The sequence below is a fragment of the Rhynchophorus ferrugineus genome, unplaced genomic scaffold, assembly GCF_030347505.1.
Source record: "Rhynchophorus ferrugineus isolate W39M unplaced genomic scaffold, kcgeb_rfMv2 rfM2, whole genome shotgun sequence".
Lineage (NCBI taxonomy): Eukaryota > Metazoa > Arthropoda > Insecta > Coleoptera > Curculionidae > Rhynchophorus > Rhynchophorus ferrugineus.
The window spans coordinates 10,593,003-10,611,912 of record NW_027472581.1 but is presented as its reverse complement, the minus strand read 5'-3'; the positions used below and the strand labels follow the sequence as shown (position 1 = coordinate 10,611,912).

At 30.8% G+C, this 18,910-nt stretch overlaps 1 protein-coding gene across 1 annotated transcript in view; it reads right to left on the bottom strand.

Moving 5' to 3' along the window:
* Hs3st-A (Heparan sulfate 3-O sulfotransferase-A) overlaps positions 1-18,910 on the bottom strand; it is a 480,225-nt gene that overhangs the window by 23,702 nt on the left and 437,613 nt on the right. Inside the window, exons 6-7 of the mRNA XM_076393903.1 lie at positions 15,568-15,671; positions 1,079-1,334 (exon numbers count right to left, since the gene is read on the bottom strand). Coding sequence (XP_076250018.1) covers positions 1,079-1,334; positions 15,568-15,629 — 318 coding nt within the window. The 5' untranslated portion in view covers positions 15,630-15,671. The remainder of the gene's footprint in view (positions 1-1,078; positions 1,335-15,567; positions 15,672-18,910) is intronic.

Below are 18,910 nucleotides of genomic sequence, written 5' to 3'. Positions count from 1 at the left end.
TTGTTTAACTTTTATTGTATTGTCTAGTTTTATTATAGTATATTGTATAGAAATAGCAATTACACCGTATAACATTTCATAGAAAAATTCCACTTCGTTTTACAGATCTACAGAACATTCAAATATAAAAGTAATACTATTTCGTTTAGAATTAAATTATAAATTGCATGTTATGTATTATTATTATTATAACAGTATTCAGTAATTTCTTTTTCGCTTTTTTAAAGTTAGTTCGAGAAGGAAGTTGTACATCTACTCTATAAGTTGTACTCTCGCTCGCTTATACTACCGTTGGAAAATATAACCACATATAAAGTTAACTGCCCCAAGCAATTATCAGTTGAGTTAAAAAAAAAACAGTCTAACTGTGCATCTGACTGAAAATAGTCAAATAGTCACTAGTTTTTTGACTATCGACTGTTTCGACTCTTTTGCGACTATCGAATGTTCGACTGTTTTCAGTCGATAGTTTCCTACGCTAATATGAAGTATCCAAATGACCTTACTATAACTGACTTTACTTATTACTGACCTTAATATAATAAGGAGAATGGTTAGAAGAAAAAAAGAAGATTGGTTTAATTGTGAACTAGCGTTAGATTAATTTGGTGGAAATTAACAGCTCAGTTATCGACATGACTAGTGGCTCGAAATGTGAGTAATTGAATCAATTGAATCTCCGGATTTAACAGCACCAGGCTTTTTCTTATGGGGTTTTTTAAAATTAAAAGCTTTAATTAATAAAACCGAACGATTCATCATCTTAAAGATAGTACTCATCACGAATTTGAAGAAATACAGCATAAGATGTTGCAGGATGTCTTAAAAAATGCCTTAAAATAGTCGAAAATTTCATATCGGTCACCATTTAGCTGATATAATTTTTCAATCATAACGAAAAAGAAATGTAAAGACCAAGTAAACTTTCTAAGAAAACCAAACTTACCTATCTCTTTTTTGAGCAAAGTTATAGACAATCAAAATGGTAGCGGGACTTTTGTCGCACGTTGTGTTTAACATGTATTGATAAACTAATTGATATTACTTTAAATCACTAGGCGTTTAGAAATAAACTCACCTGAGGTAACCTTCTGACTGCTGTAGGATACAGCTTCCTCGTCAGGAGAGACAAAGGCGGCCGACCGATCTCAACGTGATTGGATTTTTGCAAAGTACTAAGGGCGCTGTCGTAGATAAGGTGAAACGTCAGAAAAAGCGAGAGCAGTATAACGGTTAGTATCGCCAAGGCCATCTTCGGCCTTGACACTCCAACCACCAGTATACAATCTGATGGATCTCCTTCGACGGTTCGTATAGCTGCTCTGGGTAACCATCTGAAAACAACAAAAAACATTATATGAACAATCATCACGATATATTCACGCTTTCCTTCTAATATCCCTCATTATATTTTCAGTGATATAAAAAACAATATCCTATAACTGCTTCACCTTTATCGTATCGTCGACCTTGGCTTTAAAACAACGCTGGCCATTGAATGGTGAATATATATTCCCGGCTAGTGGAAGCAGTTCGGGTGTGTGTTCCTGTTTATTTAAATTTTAAAATCGAATTTCCATTCAAGTTGTGAGAATTAAATTTTAAATGAGCGTTTAATTTCGGTTACAAGTTTGTTTACGATGGACATATATTTGTCAGATCAATTTTGGATTTGAATATGGAAGAATATTGCTATATTCTGATAAATATAGTCGCGTTAATTCTTCACTAATTTATCTGATTATTAAAATTGAAGTAGAAGTTCGTTTTAGTGCCATGGTTTAACAAATTAATTTTTTTAATGCATTTTATTACTTAATATATTATTCCTACTTCGGAAGTTTTTTCGTAGCGTTCTCTTCAACGCCACTATTATCATATGCATTTTTTGAAATGTGATTATAACCAGAAGTTAATTAGATATGGCACATATTTGCCACTAGAGGTTGATAGGGTAGCAAAACCTAAATTAATTAATACACTAATTTTTCGTTTGGATTTATTAATTTTTTTAGCTTAATCACAATTTTCTGCTAATTTTTACATTTAGCTGCTCTAATATATTATAATAATACTCTTATACGTTTGATTTCTATAAAAAAATAAACGAATTCAATAATAACTGCAGTTTTCTTTAAACTTACCAATTTGTGGCCACTTTGCGTTTTTAAGTCATTTTGATACATCTTTTACATTAGTCTAGTTTCAAGTTTCTGAAATGTGAACTTATCAGTCTTATCACTTATTTAACAGAATATCTAATGAACAATCTTTAAGTTATGTTATTAGATGCTCGTATGCATTTTTTAGCGATTCCTATCGGTGATAATGAGAAGTATCAATATAAAAAACGTAACTTAACCATTAAATTCGATGGTTTATATATATTCATACACGAAATAACTGTCTTCCATTTAATATATTCAATCATTCAGTATTCATTACTTTTTTGCTTAATTTGAAGAAATATTTTACCGAAAACCATCAAACACTTTTAAAAACTTATGGTGATGCCGCTCGGCTCTATCACAATTGCTGATTCTGGTTTCAATGACTGGAAAGTGGTGATGACGATATCAATGACAAATAACCTCTTAGAACATCAAAAATCTAGTAAATAATGACTTGCAAAACCTATTGGACGACAACCTAGCTAAACTTTCAAAGAGCTTTCAGCTTGCTTGTAGTAGTTAAAACATCAAATGTTTCCGGATATTTATAGTCAGAATATTTTCAACTTTACAGTTTCATTGCATGCCTGGAAAAAAAAATAAAAACCGGTAAAAATGTGACGTTTATTTATAAAAGATATGTAAACAATATATAACTATATTATAAAACGTGACATCAATTTACGTGGTGATTATATAAAATTTTAAATAAACATTAGTAATACAATATTATAGGTAACAGGCAATTTACAATAACATATAGTATTATATTTGAAACTAACAATGTAATTAATTGAAATTAAATCAGAATTCAATGGTATGCAGTACTTCCTATATCCATTTTCTATATATTTTTTGCGTAAAATAGTTTAAAACATCTAAACTTTATTCGATAATGGTAAATAGAGACCGCCTTTAAAAAATGCACATCTTCAGTTTCAGCAATATAGTTACTCTATTATCTTAATATTACTGATTATTCTCAATAACCTTGACTCGTGACTCCTTGACTGAATAAGTCATGACTCATCAAAGTCATGAGTCTTATTTTTCTTCAATATTTATGGATTCGAGTCCCACTAAGTATAAATATATGTTTGTTATTATTTGGTAATGTCCATATGTAAAACTGTAACGTGTAGTAACCAAGCTGGTTAAAACAGGATATAAAACATTAGCCATTCCATAGACTTAACAATGAAGGCAGTGGTTGGAAGCCCACATTAAGAAGTACTGAATAAGAATTGAGTGTAAATAATTTTTGCATCGCAATAGATCCGTATTTGTAGTACTTTGGTTTTGCTGTACTAAATACTGACAAGGTATGAGTACCGAAATTGTTTTATAACAGGGAAAAGCTGTACAAGTGAAACAAGTGTTAGTGAAAATGTATAATTTTCATTTTATATTTAAATGTCATGTAGAGAACAGAACAATATTGTAGATGATTCCTACTTTTGCTTTATGAATATTGTCGGTATAAATGCAAAAAAATCATAGTACGAATATCCTAAAGAATCATCAGTGTTAAAGCCAGTTCTACGTATGGACAATGATCCATTGTCAATTTTCCAGGTGCAAGTTAAAATTGAAGTAGAAGTTCGTTTTAGTCTCATGGTTTAACAAATTAAATTTTTAAAAGCATTTTATTATTTAATATGGTACTTCTACTTGCAAAATAAGAGTTTCTCTTCAACGCCGCTATTATCATATGCATTTTTTGAGACCTGATGATATCAGATCACTTTTAATCCAGTGTCATATAAGTTGATGGGGTAACAAAACCTAAATTAATTAATACATTAATTTTTGGTTATGCTTTTTTGAACCCAATCACATGTTTCTACTAATTTTTGATAGATTATAATATTCTTATAAATTTGCTCCTAAAAAAAACGAACAGAAAATTTAACGAACAATCTTTAATTAATATTTTTAGATGCATGTATGCATTTTGTTTAGCAATTCCTATAGGTGAAAATAAAAAGTTTCAATGCAAAAACCCTAACCTAACCGATAAATTCGATGGATTTTATATGTTATATTTTACTTGATTTGAAGAAATCTTTTGCCGGAAACTATCAAACACTTATGGTGATGCTGCTCGACCCAATAGCTGAGTTTGGTTTCAATGGCCGGAAAGTTGTGGTATCGGTATCAATGACAAACAACGTCTTAGAAGATAAAAAAAATAGAAACGACTTGCAGAACGTATTGGGTGAAAACCCATCTAAAATTTTCAAAGAGCTTCCGGTCTACTTGCAGCAGCGAACACATCAAATGTTACTTTAAAAACAAAAGGTAAAAATAGGTAAAAATGTAACTTATTTATAAAAAAATTGTAAAAAATATATTTATTATAAAATATGACATACATTTACGTGATAACATTTTATTATATAAATTTTAGATAAACGTTAGTATATCTAGTATTATATTATATTTTAGTAGTATTTTATTTTAAACTAATAATGTAATCCATTTAAAAGAAATCAGAATTCTATGGTATTCAGCATTTTCATCAATTTTTTTATGTAAAAAAGCTCCATCTACCTAAAAAATCATTACTTAGTCACAAGTACATCTTATTTACCACATCCTGATTTATTCGATAATAATTATTAGAGCCTCCTTCAGAAAATTGCATATCTACGGTTTCTTTTCTGTATCATCTTAATATTGTTCTTTATTCTCAATAACTTTAAAATATCTGTAGTCATGAGTCATCGGGGTCATAATTCAGTCTTAATTTTGGTTCAATATCTGCGGGTTCGAATCCCACTAAGGTTACGGGGGTATTTTAATGTATGTTTCTTATTGTTTAGTAGTTTCCATAAGCAAGAACGTAACTTGCAGTAACCAAGTTGGTTAAAACAGGATATTTTCTGGGATATGTACGGCATTGGCCATTCCATAGCCTTAAAAATGAGGGCAGTGGTTGGAAGCCCATATTACAAAGTATCGAATAAGAATCGAGTGTAAATATTTATTGTATCGCAATAGTTACGTATTTGCAATACCTGGTTACATTTATATTTTTGCACATACTTGGTTTTGCTGTAGTATATAGCGACAAGGTATGAGTGCCGAAATTATTTTATAACGGGTACAGAGAAAAGCTGTAACAAGTGTTACTGAAAATATATAATTTTCATTTCATATGTAAAAATTATGTAGATAACAGAAAAATCATGTAGATGATTGCTAGTTTTGCTGGATGAATATCGTCCCTACAAATGCAAAAAAATCACAGTATAATGATTGTAAATTTGTCCAGGTGCAAGTGAAAGAATGCCCTAAGAACTTTGTCTTCATCACCGGTGAGCAATAAAAGCCACTTCGCGCTTGAAGAAAACATTTCATTTCACAAAGTGGACTGAGTGATTTGATTCGTGATTTGAACTTATCGAAACATAGAGCAGGGCTGCTTGCACCACGATTGCAGAAATGGAAACCTCTTGACCAAAAACGCAAACTACTATATACAGAAATAGAAACCACGCGACTTTACCATTCTTCCAAAATGACAGTGATATGTGTTTCTACAATAATGATACACCATTTGATCTAAATAAATGGCTTGGTTCATAGATTATTCTATGTATAGTGTTAAGGTGTCTCTATTCCATATTGGAAATAAAAAACTATTCATTCTTCATCGAACTTTCTCGGTAACCACAAATAACTGAAGTATAAGAACGTAATCGATAATTTCTTGTAATATTATCACGAGATGGGAGCTCGGTTGTCTCTCAAAATACATGTTCTGCATTCACATCATTTTTCCCACTAAACTTGGGCGACAAAACCGACCACTAAGAAGTAGCTATTCCAAAATATAGTGAAACTCGGCAGGCAATACCAAGGATTTTGATACGAAGATATGATGAGTGATTACTATTAAACTTTAATTTGTGAAATAGATTCCAAACAACCGGCTTGGTGGCGCAGTGGTAAAGGCGGTGGGACGGTTCTCCTACTGTTGCGATAGCCGTGGGTTCGAATCCTGCTGGGGCATGGTCGTAATTTATGTTTGTGATTGTTTAAAATGTGTGAATATTTTAGGCAAGAGTGAAAAATCCGACAAAGAAAATGATTCCAGTCACGCCAGTAACCAGGCTGGGTAAGAGCGGATGTCTTCTGGGATGATTTCTAAAGTTGGTCACTCGCCAGTCGGTAGGCATAATGCTGAGGACCGTGGTTCGGAGCCCACATTAAACGTTAGGCCCAGTCCAAATAAACCAATAGTTGGTAAAAGGAGACTAATATATAGCAGTATCGAGAGGCAATTAAAAAAAAGGCGGCTGATTTGGTTTCTCTGTCCAACACTGAGTATACTGCTGTAATCCCTAGTGGGAAACATGAGATTCTAAAGTGATAATAACGCTAAAAATATGTTATTGTAAGCGCAAGTACTAAAAGCAGATAGAAATAATAACATAGGAGCATTGTAGATAATAAAGCATATACAAAAAGCATATTTTTTATTATTATTATTTTTTTTTGAAAATTTTAATTATATTTTGCGCTAATATAACATCAAAATGAGGTAAAAGCTTGAACAGCGAAAACAAAACAATGTTAATTTATTTTTGAATAACCGTATATAGTATATAACATTTAAAAAAATCTACCTAAAAATGAATTTAGCAGTCTTTGTTATGGCTTGTTACGGCTTAGGAATATTATTTAATGATAAATAATTTTTTCGGTGTTTATACAAAATTTTCCCCGTATATCGTTACTGATATAAAAAAACATTTTTATAGCTTTAAATATATTTCTATGTAGCTCAATAAAACTTAATTATTCCTAGAAGTTTTGCTTCTATTTTAAAATCAAGACAGTAGTTTCGCTGAAATCAATTAATTATAGTTGAGAAAACTACCGGCGACAAATTGTTTCTTTAATGTAGGATTTAATTCCACACATTCTGCTACAAGCCTATTACAATACATTTTATATGATTAAATAGTATATAATACTATTTACACTTGTCTCAGATACTATAATATTGGCGTAGTAGAGTAATAGTAGAAGAGGTTGATAAGTCAAGGAATTTTTTTGACATGAAAAACACTTTATTTGTCAATAGTTTTCCTCAAAAAATAACAGGTTTTCACAAAGCTTTCAAAATAAGCCTTTGTTTCAGTGATTACGTTTTCAACTAACCCAAGTTTCGAACCATCCAGGTCCATTATTCAGGTTTGAACTTCAGGAACCAATAAATAGACAGTGCTGAATCTGGAAAATATGCTAGATCAGGTGGCAGTTAGTAGCCCAGTTTGTGGTCATTTAGGTCACTTAGGGATATATTTTGTACCATTGTGACTGCATAAATGTGCTCCGTTACGTTTTACTAATGGGACAACACTTTTTTTATCTTGTACAACTGTTCTATATCTCCTTTCTCGACCGTGTCGAAATAACAATATTGATTTAGCAGCGATCCAACCATCATCGTTTTTTCAACTACACCTTGTTCCATGAAAACTGTTATCTTTTTTTAGAGAAATATCCAAACCATCAAATTTAACAGATAAATTAGATTTTTTAACAATTGCTAGATGGGTACTTGGCATTTTTGGCTAATAGATGTCTGTGATCAAAATACATCCAAACACCTAATATAACAGTCATTGAAGCATTTAGGAAATATTTTGAAAATCCATTTATTTAGAGGCGTTATTTTATTATAATAGATCAGATAAAAATGTATTAATATTGTTTTGTATACCCCGTTTCCTAATTTCTATTTCCTATCAAACTATTTTTCGTTATTATTAGTTTCGGTCAAAAGTAGGTATAACATAATTACATAGGAACTTCATTTTTATTAAGTCTTCGAAAACAGAAGAAATAAAAATAATTTTAGGGCCGTAAATTATAGATTTGTAAGGGATTTATGATGGTTTTATTTAGAATTTAATCTAACTTTTAGTTGTTTTTGTTCTAACAGTATCACAATTAAATAAGCATCAGTAGAACATTTGTACGCTTGTAAGCGTACAAATAATTTATGATCCTAAAATTATTTTTATTTCTTCTGTTTTCATACACAACCCATGTTGATTTTGAACACGTTGGCGTAGTTCGACTACTTCCGCAAACACTCTTTATTAGAACAAAGTTTGACATGTTTAGTACTACAAATAAAAGTTGCTTCTATTCCAGATACTTACTAGATACTGAAATGCAAGTCTGCTTATGAGGGGTGGACTATTTATTAGCTTATTATTCCACTGTTAGCGAAACTATACCTGCCAATGATTTTAAAATATTGTTGTAGTTTTCAATCGATTATTTCTTTGTATAATTTATAAATATTTTGAGCGGTGGTATAACTAATTTACTTAATTAATTTTAAATATTAATTTACGATTCTTGCAGATAAATTTCACCATTTGTTCAATCATTATAGTATAATTATTTTAACTATATATATATATGTATATATATATATATATATATATATATGTAACACTGATCGCTAATATGTTTATATATAATTATTCTACCCATGTGCGTGTAATTGAGCTTTTTCTAAATGCTTGGACGTATATTGATGGTATTTTCTATATGTCATTATGTAGATTCGACATGGTTTGTAGTTACAATTACACCCGGTAGGTTGCAATGTTGATTTTTAAAAATATGTTTGATTTGAGTTATTGCTACAACAACGGTAACAATATTAAAGAAAAAGGCTGGGGAACTGAGGACAGGCTATTAAGAAAGGAATAAAATTAGCATGACTTCAAACATGATGAAAAACCAATAATGTTAACGTACAACTACAAAATGTATATTTGAAGGAATTAAATGCTCATGATCTATTAAAATATGTTTATTGATGAATAGGACAACACCGAAATAAAGTTATTTTAGTAAAGTGATGGAAAAATTATTTTATAGATATTATTAAGTTATCTTACAGTTAATTTTTTCCTCCTCGCTTAATATTTAGCTTATTTCACGGCTTTTTCATAAAAATCAATTTGTCGAGTTTGAAATGGGATTGGCCAGAAAGTATCAATTCATAGTTCAATCAATTTGTCACGAAATATATCATCTCTGGTACACCTGACCTCACTCTGCTGGAACCAAATTTTCTTTCTATAGCCTTGCTATTCTTAAAATTTAGGAATCTTGCAAATAAGTCGATATAGAGAACTGTATTTCTTCGAGCATAATCAGTACTACTAGAATAATACAAAGCCATACCAGTACTTTCCACTGTTCTTTTTACCAGCTTATAAATATTAAACAGCGACAGCTGCCTACTTCCAATTATGAAGTATAGACAAGGCCTTAAAAGTACCTGGTATTAGTCCTTATTTATCCTAAAATATACAAAGACGAATCAGTTATTTAAAAATTCATACATATCCGGTACGAGGGTAGATATAGAGATGTTTTTTTCTCTAGGTGCACACGCCATTAGTTCGTATGGTACATATCATTACATGCTTCCACAATTAGTCTCCAAGTTGGGGTTATCCCATTAATTGATTACCTTAAAATAAGCAGAACAATTCCAAGATAATAGTACTATAATATTATTGATCAGTCAGATGTCGAATTCGCAAGTATAAGGCTGTCTTTCACCAGAAAAACACAAAAGAGTATTGATAACTATCTACCGCCATCCTCCCTAGCTCCAGATCTGACATATTCTTACTTATGGTAGGGAATATTAATCTTTGAGAAACGCTGAACTAAGTGTGTCGACCGACTTGTATTCAGATACTGCTGGGTCTTGTTGGTATATTTCTCTTGATAATATTGACCTCATAATAACACATCTTTATTTCTAAATAATATAACATATTATAAACACTAGACATTTTCAGTTTTTAAAAATAATTTAAAATTAAATACCTTAAATAAATTGCGTCTCAAATTTTTCATACGCAATAGTAATCCATTGTTCCTTGTACCTCATTTCATTAATATTTTCAATGGAAATTAATAATGGATATACTCCCGATTTAATTCCCCCGAACATTTTCCTTGGGAAAGAACAAACATCGTAATGCAGCAATTTTTTTGCGGTTAAAAACTTTTCAGTTGGTGAACGAGTTAAGGTTTAATTGTGAGTTTGAGAAGTTTTTTTTTTAAATTTTATTTTAGCACCGGTACTTTTGAAATATTTTCTCTTCTTTTTGCAACTTAAAGGCTCTATTAAAATTGAATTACAAAGCATATTTTTTGCGGTTTTATAGGCAGTTCCCTTCTTTCCGAAGGCAAAGCTGCAAAAACTCAACGAATAAGAATGTAGATTTACATTTTACACGGCATTCTTTATTAATTAATTTTGGCGAGGTTGATGGCCTTTTATGATTAACAAAAAATATTGAGGCGTTGAATAATATCCCGCTGTTTTTTATTTACAAGGGCGTTGTTCAATAAGTCCGAGGAGATGGAACTAATATTTCGGAAAGTGTATTTTATTATTTTATAATTATTTAATTTTCGTCAACTATAATAGAGTTTATCCAACAATTGTAGATACAAGTATTAGTTATTTGGTTCATAAAAATAGTTTTTCATTTTCCTTGGAAAAGAACAAACATATTTTTAAAAATCAACGTTGCAACCTACGGGGTGTAATTGTAACTACAAACCATTCTCGAATCTACATAATGACATATAGAAAATACCATCAACATACGTCCAAGCATTTAGAAAAAGCTCAATTACACGCACATGGGTAGAATAATTATATATAAACATATTAGCGATCAGTGTTACATAAATATACTTTTCGGAAGATCAAGCTAAACTGAACTTAATTCCCATAACACTAATCAATCGCCACAATATTTTTTGTAAATCATAAAGTGCATTCAACCTCGCCAAAATTAATAATAAATAATGCCGTGTAAAATGTAAATCTACATTCTTATTCGTTGAGTTTTTGCAGCTTTGCCTTCGGAAAGGGAACTGCCTATAAAACCGCAAAAAATATGCTTTGTAATTCAATTTTAATAGAGCCTTTAAGTTGCAAAAAGAAGAGAAAATATTTCAAAAGTACCGGTGCTAAAATAAAATTAAAAAAATTTCTCAAACTCACAATTAAACCTTAACTCGTTCACCAACTGAAAAGTCTTTAACCGCAAAAAAATTGCTGCATTACGGTTTTTGTTCTTTTCCAAGGAAAATGTTCGGGAGTATGTTCGGGAGAATTAAATCGAGAGAATGTACATTATTAATTCTCATTGAAATTAATAATGAAATAAGGTACAAGGAACAATGGATTGCTATTGTGTATGAAAAATTTGAGACAAAATTTATTTAAGGTATTTAATTTTAAATGATTTTTAATAACTGAAAATGTCTAGTGTTTATAATAGGTTATGTTATTTAGAAATAAAGATGTCTTATTATGAGGTCAATATTATCAAGAGAAATATACCAACAAGACCCAGCAGTATCTGAATACAAGTCGGTTGACACACTTAGTGCAGCGTTTCTCAAAGATTAATATTCCCTACCATAACATGTCAGATCTGGAGCTAGGAAGGATGATGGTAGAAAGTTACCAAAGCACTTTTGTGTTTTCCTGGTGGAAGACAGCCTTCTTCTTGCGAATTCGACATCTGACTGATCAATAATATTGTAGTACTATTACCTTGGAATTGTTGTGCTTATTTTAAGGTAACCAATTAATGGGACAACCCCAACTTGGAGACTGATTGTGGAAGCATGTAATGATATATACCATACGAACTAATGGCGTGTGCACCTAGAGAAAAAAACATATCTATATCTACCCTCGTACCGGATATGTATGTTTCTTGAAATAAATGATTCGTCTTTGCATATTTTAGGATAAATAAGGACTAATACCAGATACTTTTAAGGCCTTGTCTATACTTCATAATTCAAAGTAGGCAACTGTCGCTGTTTAATATTTATAAGCTGAAAAAAAAGAACAGTGGAAAGTACTGGAATAGCTTTGTATTATTCTAGTAGTACTGATTACGCTCGAAGAAATATAGTTCCCTGTATCGACTTATTTGTAAGACTCCTAAATTTTAAGAATAGCAAGACTATAGAAAGAAAATTTGGTTCCAGCAGAATGGGGTCAGGTGTACCAGAGGTGATATATCTCGTGACAAACTGATTGCACGATGAATTGATACATTCTGGCCCTTGCGAGATCCCATTTCAAACCCGACAAATTGATTTTTATGAAGACTCCTTGAAAATACGCTATACTCCAACAATGTTATACCTACTGAAGTTAAATATTAAGTGAGGAAGAAAAAATTAACTGTAAGAGAACTTAATATTTACTAAAATTTTTTTTGGCATTCTGGAGCCCAATTTTAACGCATTTTGATTGCTTAATATTATAATTATTATAATATTTTTAAAATAATTTTTCCATCACTTGTCGTATTCATCAATAAACATATTTTAATAGATCATGAGCATTTAATTCCTTTAAATATACATTTTGCAGTTGTACGTTAACATTATTGGTTTTTCATCAGGTTTCAAGTCATGCTAATTTTATTCCTTTCTTAATAGCCTGTCCTCAGTTCCCCAGCCTTTTTCTTTAATATTGTTACCGTTGTTGTAGCAATAACGGTAATAATAATTCAGTGAAAATTGTAGTACTCGTAAATTGTAGAGGCCGTAAATTGTAATTGTTAGATTCTGGGGATCACTACTTAGGCTTTCGAAACTGATTTTCAAAGAAACTTATAACTTGAAATATTAGAAAAATAATTATCATTTAATAAATGTATTTATAATCCTCAAATTGCAGTGGGCTAACCAAAGACAGTACTCAATCTACAAGAGAAATATAATACTTGTATATTTTATTTTATTATATTTTACCATACGAAAGCTACATTATTCAAAATTAATTGAAGATATGGTATCGATTTGTTAGCTTTACTTCATGAAACGGCAGACGAACTGCAATTGTCTCTAACTCCGATTTTCATAATAAGCCTATATTTATTTATTGATTTAACCAAAAAAGTTTCTTTGTGTGGATCTCTTCGAAAGAGCGAGAAATACCAGTTATAACATTTGTTGCCTTTACAGACTAAATCACATTTTATCACAATTTTCCAAGAAGAGCATCGCATTATCAACGTAAAAATCCTATATTGGTCATTAAAATATTGCATAAAAGCTTGGAAGGACTCGATGCACTGATCGTATCCGAACTTCCGAGAATCTACAAGCCATCTCAATCATCGAGTTTAATGTGGTCAAAGACAGAGAAAGAGTTTGGCCGAACTACCACCGGAAATATAAATGACGAGTTTCATTAATGAAAACTGATGTAATGATCCCAGGGCCGATCTTCATATATCAAAATCAATCACCAATACTATTCTAAAAAGAAATATTATAAATCTTGGATAAGGAAAAAGGCGTACTGTAGTAACTAATTCTCATAACACCTTAATTAGGTCTACTATATTAGTAGATTATACTGATTCCTAGATAATACCACCCGTAAACTAACACGCAATATAACATACTGTTGGATAAAATAAGAACTGTCAAGTCTGTGAAGAACTGTGAAAGTTAAGTGTAAGTTAAGTATCTTGACTGTTATAAGTCATTTTTAATTAAATATCTTATGCATACATTTTATTATGCTATTTTCAAAGCATATTAATCTAAAATCGAACTATTTAACAGGCATTCTTTTCCAAACTCCATGAACAGCATTCAATATTGACCGTTGGGCTTTTTGCGATACTCAAGGCCTACATTACAGTAGAATTTTTCAAGGAATGGCTAATCCTTACCGGTTATCGAAATGGCCTCGAATGTTTCTGAAAATTCAACCGTTCCCTGGTCACCGACTCACTGTAAATTATCCGTGCCTTCTATCAAAATGGCTATAAAGTAACTTTAGTGTGGATACCATCTCACGTTGGAATACTGGGAAGTGAGCCCGCGGATAGTGCGGCAAAATCGGCAGCCTCCTCTCCACTCCCCATCACCAATGTTTATACTGACCTTATCCCATTCATTAAGTGCTTCACCAAAAACGAGGTACAGCGTTGTTCGGCCTAGGATGGCTATCATAACAAGCTCTTTGACATTAAAACAGAATATTACTACTCTTTTCGCGTTACTTTCCTTCGTCACCATGCCGTAGCTCTGAATCGACTGAGATTGGGTCACTATCGTTTCTCGAACAATTACTTTATGACTTCGAGAACGCCTGTTCACTGTGAGTTTTATCACCTTGTCTTTACTTGAGCGTAACACATACTATACGACTGTCCACAACTTACCCAGATTAGAGCTATGTACTGGCTGCAGAACCTTAGGAATTCGTTATCAAGAGAAAAAACACAGAGAGAAAAAACCTAATACCCACACCAGTTATTAAAAACCATTCAACAATTAACCAGATCCACAGAATAACAGTTGTTATAAAAATAACATACGAAAGTAAAAAATTATGCTCAGCTATACTCTTAGATGAAGAATAAGCCTTCGATAAGGTATGGCATGAAGGCCTTGTTTATAAACTACAAAAAATGCTAAAAAAACAACATACCGATTTATTAAGTAAAAAAGATAGATAAGAAGAAAAGAAAAGATTAGATAAAGTATGTTTAGAGTCAAACAAGAAGAAGCTTATTCTACAATGAACGAAGCTAAACAGATTTACCACAAGGAAGTGTACAGGGACCAATGCTTATCTGCTCTGCACTTGTGATATACCATAAATGGAGAATATTACGATGGCTACATTTGCTGATGATACTGCGATTATAGCTGTCAGAGTCAATAGTGAAGAACCCTCACGAAAATTAAAACAGGCAAATGAAAATATAAACAATTCAAAAATAAGAATTAATGAAAGTAAATCTGTACATGTGCAGTTTATCAATAAACAGACCGTATAAGCACCACTAACATTAAATAATACCATCATTCCATATAGCAACAATGCTGAATGCTGAACAAATGCTGATGCAAATCTTCGCTGGAAGGAACATATAAAGGAGAAAAGAAAAGAACTGGAATTAAAATATAGAAAAATGTTCTGGTTAATTGGAAGAAATTCACAATTATCAGTAGATAATAAATTGCTATTATATAAGCAAATACTGAAACCTATGTGGACATACGGAGTTCAATTATGGAGATGTTCTGTAAAGAGTAACATAAATAAAATACAAAATTTTCAGAAAAAGGTACTGAGAGGTATTGTGAATTAATTTTAATTTAATATTAATTTATTATTTCATATATACACTTTATGTCTGTTCCCGCCCCCCTCATATCAACACTGTACTACTGTTTAGTCGCAAAATGACGACATCCGTCAAAGCGAACTACTTAATAAGTCTGTATATTATCCATGGCTAACAAGACTTAATTATCGAGTAATACTTACAGTATGTCGAAATGTGGTGGTCGCACGCATCCTCTCCTTTTCTCTGACTTCTGCGGACTCATTTTAGCATCCAGTTATTATCGACCCTCATGTCATATTTTTATCTGGAATGAAAAAAACATTAAATCATTAATATTTAACAAAGGATATCGTATCAGTTTCAACTATTCCGCTTAATAATAAAGTTACCGGAAATCGTTGTTGGGAAATTAATTGATATTCCACATGTTAAGGCGTCAATTTGACCTTTTCTTGATGACGTATCGATATAAGCAGAAGGAATGGTCTCAGAGGACTCCGTAAGATTGACATTATTTCTAATTTTATAAATATGACTTGCTGAAAAAAAGTTCAGCCTGAGTTATTTCCGATAAAGTTTTAAACGATTCTGGTACGTGGACATTTTACGAATCATAAATATAAAAACATTACAAAAGAACGAAACTTCTATTCTTCCGTCAATATTATAATATAATAATATAATTTATATCATATTTATAATGATATAATATAATATAGAGTTGGGCAAAAGTCCAGCTATCATATTGATTAAGCGCCATCTTGGTTATATGATGTTTAGCTCACTTTCACTTTAACCGTTATATTGTGCAGACGTCCAAATTTTTTTGAGGATAAATTATGTTTAGAAATTCCACTAATCGCCATCGAATAATACGAAGCGCATTTAAAATAGAAAACATCATTTTAAAATTAAAAGTATACGAAAAAAATTTAGTATACCAGGAAATTTACTCAGGGGACAGTATAGAATACCATTTACATTGAAATACTCCAAATTATTTCACCAACTATACATTACAAAACAAAAATTTTACAAAACTATACATTCAATAAAATTTAAAACAATACACCACTTTCTATTAGCAAAACTAAATTAATTAAAGGACGCGATGTAGTTATAAGCTACGAAAGAATAATAAATAATGTTAATAAATAAATCACTATAACTCAAAAACGAAGTGTCTCGAGTACTAACAAAAAGTATGTTCAGAAATTCCACTCACTCGAATAATCCGATGTGCACAAACAATAGCAAACATCATTTTATAATTGAAAGTTAACGGAAAAATCTAGCGCATTGTGAAGTTTTACGCAGCAGAAAATAAAAACTACAATTTGTATTGAAATCTCCTCAAGTTATTCCACATTTCCACTCCATCACTCAACAAATAATACACATAAATTAATAATATCTGTAATAACAATATAAAAACTACACATTCAGGCTACACAATTATCGCCGTCGAGTAATCCGAAGAGCACCAACAAAAAAAATCTTTGAATTGACAGTTGACGGAAATATCTAGAAAACCATGAAATTTAAGCGGACGACTATAAAGACTACCATTTACATTAAGCATTTTCCAAGTTAATTCAGAAACCTTAGAAAAATAATTTCATCGAGTACATTCTAAAAGTTATATACATAAATTAATAATACCAATATAAAAATATAAAATATATTCAGCAAAATTAAAAATAATCCAACACATTCTGTTAACAAAATTGAATTAATTAAAAGACTAATTAATTAGAAGACCCAGAAACGAAGGGGGAATCGCACAAGGACAAATGATGTTCAGATATTCCATTCACTCTTAGAATAACCCAAAGCGCACTAACAATAGGAAACATCATTTTTTAATTGTAATTATACGGAAAATCTAGCATGCCACGAAACTTATGGAGCGAGCAATATGGACTATAATTTATATTCAAATAGCCCCAAATGAATTCACACACCATATAAAATAATTTTGTGCAATACACACGAATAAGTTATACACAAAAATTATAATAATTAAAATAATAATCACTACAAACCAAAAACGAAGAGGGCCTCGAACACCGACAAATTATGTTCAGAAATTCCACTCACTCGAATAATCCGATGTGCACAAACAATAGCAAACATCATTTTATAATTGAAAGTTAACGGAAAAATCTAGCGCATTGTGAAGTTTTACGCAGCAGAAAATAAAAACTACAATTTGTATTGAAATCTCCTCAAGTTATTCCACATTTCCACTCCATCACTCAACAAATAATACACATAAATTAATAATATCAATAATAACAACATAAAAACTACACATTCAGGCTACACAATTATCGCCGTTGAGTAATCCGAAGAGCACCAACAAAAAAAAATTTTGAATTGACAGTTGACGAAAATATCTAGAAAACCATGAAATTTAAGCAGACGACTATAAAGACTACCATTTACATTAAGCATTTTCCAAGTTAATTCAGAAACCTCAGAAAAATAATTTCATCGAGTACATTCTAAAAGTTATATACATAAATTAATAATACCAATATAAAAATATAAAATATATTCAGCAAAATTAAAAATAATCCAACACATTATGTTAACAAAATTGAATTAATTAAAAGACTAATTAATTAGAAGACCCAGAAACGAAGTGGGAATCGCACAAGGGCAAATGATGTTCAGATATTCCATTCACTCATAGATTAACCCAAAGCGCACTAACAATAGGAAACATCATTTTTTAATTGTAATTATACGGAAAATCTAGCATGCCACGAAACTTATGGAGCGAGCAATATGGACTATAATTTATATGAAATAGCCCCAAATGAATTCACACACCATATAAAAATAATTTTGTGCAATACACACGAATAAGTTATACACAAAAATTATAATAATTAAAATAATAGTATAAAAACTATACAATCAATAAAATTTAAAATAATCCAATATTTTTTATTAAAAAACTGAATTAATTAAAAGAAGCTATGAAGTTATAAGGTACGAAACAATAATTAATAATTTATCACTACAAACCAAAAACGAAGAGGGCCTCGAACACCGACAAATTATGTTCAGAAACTCCACTCACCGCCATCGAATAATCCGAAGCGCACTAAAAATAGGAAACGTCATTCTCGAATTGAAAGTATACGGAAAAATCTTTTTGTTTTTATTATTATTTTTTTAAAGCCACAAAATTTACAATCAAATCCCCCAAATTATTTCAGAAACGATTGAAAAATAATTTCGTTAAATACACACGAACAATTTATATACATAAAATTACAATAATAATAATAATAATAATAATAATAATTGCAATATAAAAACAAACAAATATAAATTTAAAACAATCCAATATTTTGTTTTACCAAAACTGAATTAAATAAAATACGCGATACAGGTATAACGTACGAAACCGCAATAAAGAATTTATCACTACAGACCAAAAACGAAGTGTGAATCGAGCACTGACAAATTATGTTCAGAAAATTCACTTATCGTCATTGAATAATCCAAAGTGCACTAACAATAAGAAAC